At 42.6% G+C, this 2,500-nt stretch overlaps 1 protein-coding gene across 2 annotated transcripts in view; it reads right to left on the reverse strand.

Moving 5' to 3' along the window:
• Positions 1-2,500, reverse strand: part of rars2 (arginyl-tRNA synthetase 2, mitochondrial) — an 8,855-nt gene that overhangs the window by 4,677 nt on the left and 1,678 nt on the right. For both annotated transcript variants that reach the window (XM_060883093.1, XM_060883094.1), the window contains exons 5-10: positions 2,140-2,223; positions 1,909-2,006; positions 1,763-1,818; positions 1,458-1,541; positions 872-948; positions 25-183 (exon numbers count right to left, since the gene is read on the reverse strand). In XM_060883093.1, the coding sequence (XP_060739076.1) occupies positions 25-183; positions 872-948; positions 1,458-1,541; positions 1,763-1,818; positions 1,909-2,006; positions 2,140-2,223 (558 nt within the window). The remainder of the gene's footprint in view (positions 1-24; positions 184-871; positions 949-1,457; positions 1,542-1,762; positions 1,819-1,908; positions 2,007-2,139; positions 2,224-2,500) is intronic.

Raw genomic sequence — 2,500 nt, forward strand, 5'->3', positions numbered from 1 at the left:
ATTGGCTCATTAGTGTCATGTTACCTGGTAAATCCTCTTGTACTCCTGCACTGTAATTTCTCTGAACTGTTTCCATAGCAACACTGCCTTCTCTTCATGCTGCTCTAGACGTCTGTAGAACTCTGTAGCATCTGATCGAACACTCACATCATGCTCCGCCTCCCGGTTCACCTGGACATACACCTGTCTCACACACACACACACACACACACAGTTACAGAATGGTCTTTATTATTAATAACACTATTACAGCTTATTGTCATAAACCAGTCCAGAGGAATAAACTGTTTGATAGAGGCACAACCCCTGATGTCCTCAGTGAGAGATAAGACAGAAGGTAACGTTCATGTTGAAGACCTGACATTGTATTGGACTTCTCATTAAATTATAATATTTTTATGGCCTTTATGTTGATGTGAAATATTAAACAGTGCTTTAGTACAAAACTCCAGCTGTGTGTCCAACGTCCTGCATCTCTGTACAGAACATTTATTTATTCAGAGCTTTTACTTTAGCAGCTTTATTCCTAACACATGTGTCCTGTGTCCTTCATCCAGAGTTAATAAACACTTCATGTTCACTCTCGGTTCTAGTTGTGTGTGAACTCGATGATGAACAGATGATTAAACTGGTGATAATTATGGAGGACTTGTTCATGGAGTAATATTGACTAGAACACCACAAAGGGGCGGGGCATCCCTTTCTGTGGGCGTGTATATAGTGTGTGTATTAGGACCTCTGGGAATTTTATTGCCAATTGATTGATTACAAACTTTGTAAAAATTCTATGAACCTTCTATGAATTAGGTTGTGAGTGACGTGATGGAAACTCCTGGTGTACACACACACACACACACACACACACACACACCTCAAACAGGTGCTGCAGTGCATTCTCCTTCAGCTTCTCCTGTGAGCCGAACCGCTGAAACCCTGCCCCCAATAGCCCTGACAAACACAAGCCAATTACACTGTGGAAAAAACAGTGTACACACACACACATCACACACACACGTCTCACACGTCACACACACACACGTCACACACACACGTCACACACACACGTCACACACACACGTCTCACACGTCACACACACACGTCACACACACACGTCACACACACACGTCACACACACACGTCACACACACACACGTCACACACACACACACACGTCTCACACGTCACACACACACACGTCTCACACGTCACACACACACGTCACACACACACACACACACACACGTCACACACACACACACGTCACACACACACGTCACACACACACGTCTCACACGTCACACACACACACGTCACACACACACACGTCACACACACACGTCACACACACACACGTCACACACACACACGTCACACACACACACACGTCTCACACGTCACACACACACACGTCTCACACGTCACACACACACACACACACACACACACACACACACACCGAATTGCATGCCCCAGTCTCCTAAATAATTAACTCGGATGACATCATTTCCCAGAGCCTGCTTCAGATTGCTGATGAAGTGACCTACAGCACAGTACACACACACACACACACACACACACACTACAATGTAGTGAAAGCATGTCATCTATAACAGTTCTATAACATTCTGAATATTAATCGGCTGAATTCTAACCTTTACACATGAATTATTTATGAGTACACATTGCATTCATTTGCATATTCATTTACAGTTAAGAATAAACAGCATATTGTGCATTATTAATGAGTGAAAACTGTCTCACCGATGATGGTGGACCTCAAATGTCCAGCATGGAACTTCTTGGCGATATTTGGTGAGCTGAGAGATATTACAAAATATGAAATAGTACAGATCAGTTGTGTTGAGGCACTCAGTGGGCGGAGCCTGCACAGGTGTGGGAGGGGTTACCTGTATTCCACCAGGGTTCTCCCCCTAGGCAGGGCTCTGAGGATTTCACTCTTCAAACCAAACGTTTGTGGATCCTCATGGAGCTCTGACAAAACTCTCTGCGCACACACACACACACACACACACACACACACACACACACAGAATTCAGTTTCACCACAGAGAGACAGACAGGCAGAAAGACAATCAGGAGACACAGACAGTCACAGGTCTAGAGACAGAAAGTATAACCTGAGCCAGCAGCTGTTTGTTGACCCTGAAGGTGATGACACTTCGGCCTGCGGTCACGTCCTCAATCACACTGTTCACTTTCAGCTACCACACAGAAACTGACCAATCAGAGAGCACCTCACACTGACACACCAACCTGAACACTCTCTATACATCAATGCTGCTATTATTAGTATCAATATTATTATTAACATTATTATTAACATTATTATTATCATTAACATTATCATCATCATTAACATCCTTATTAACATTATTATTATCATCATTAACATTATCATCATTATTAACATCATTATTATCACTATCATTAACATTATTATCATTAACATTATCATCATTATTAACATTATTATTAACA

This window comes from Tachysurus vachellii, chromosome 12 (assembly GCF_030014155.1).
Source record: "Tachysurus vachellii isolate PV-2020 chromosome 12, HZAU_Pvac_v1, whole genome shotgun sequence".
NCBI classification, from domain to species: domain Eukaryota; kingdom Metazoa; phylum Chordata; class Actinopteri; order Siluriformes; family Bagridae; genus Tachysurus; species Tachysurus vachellii.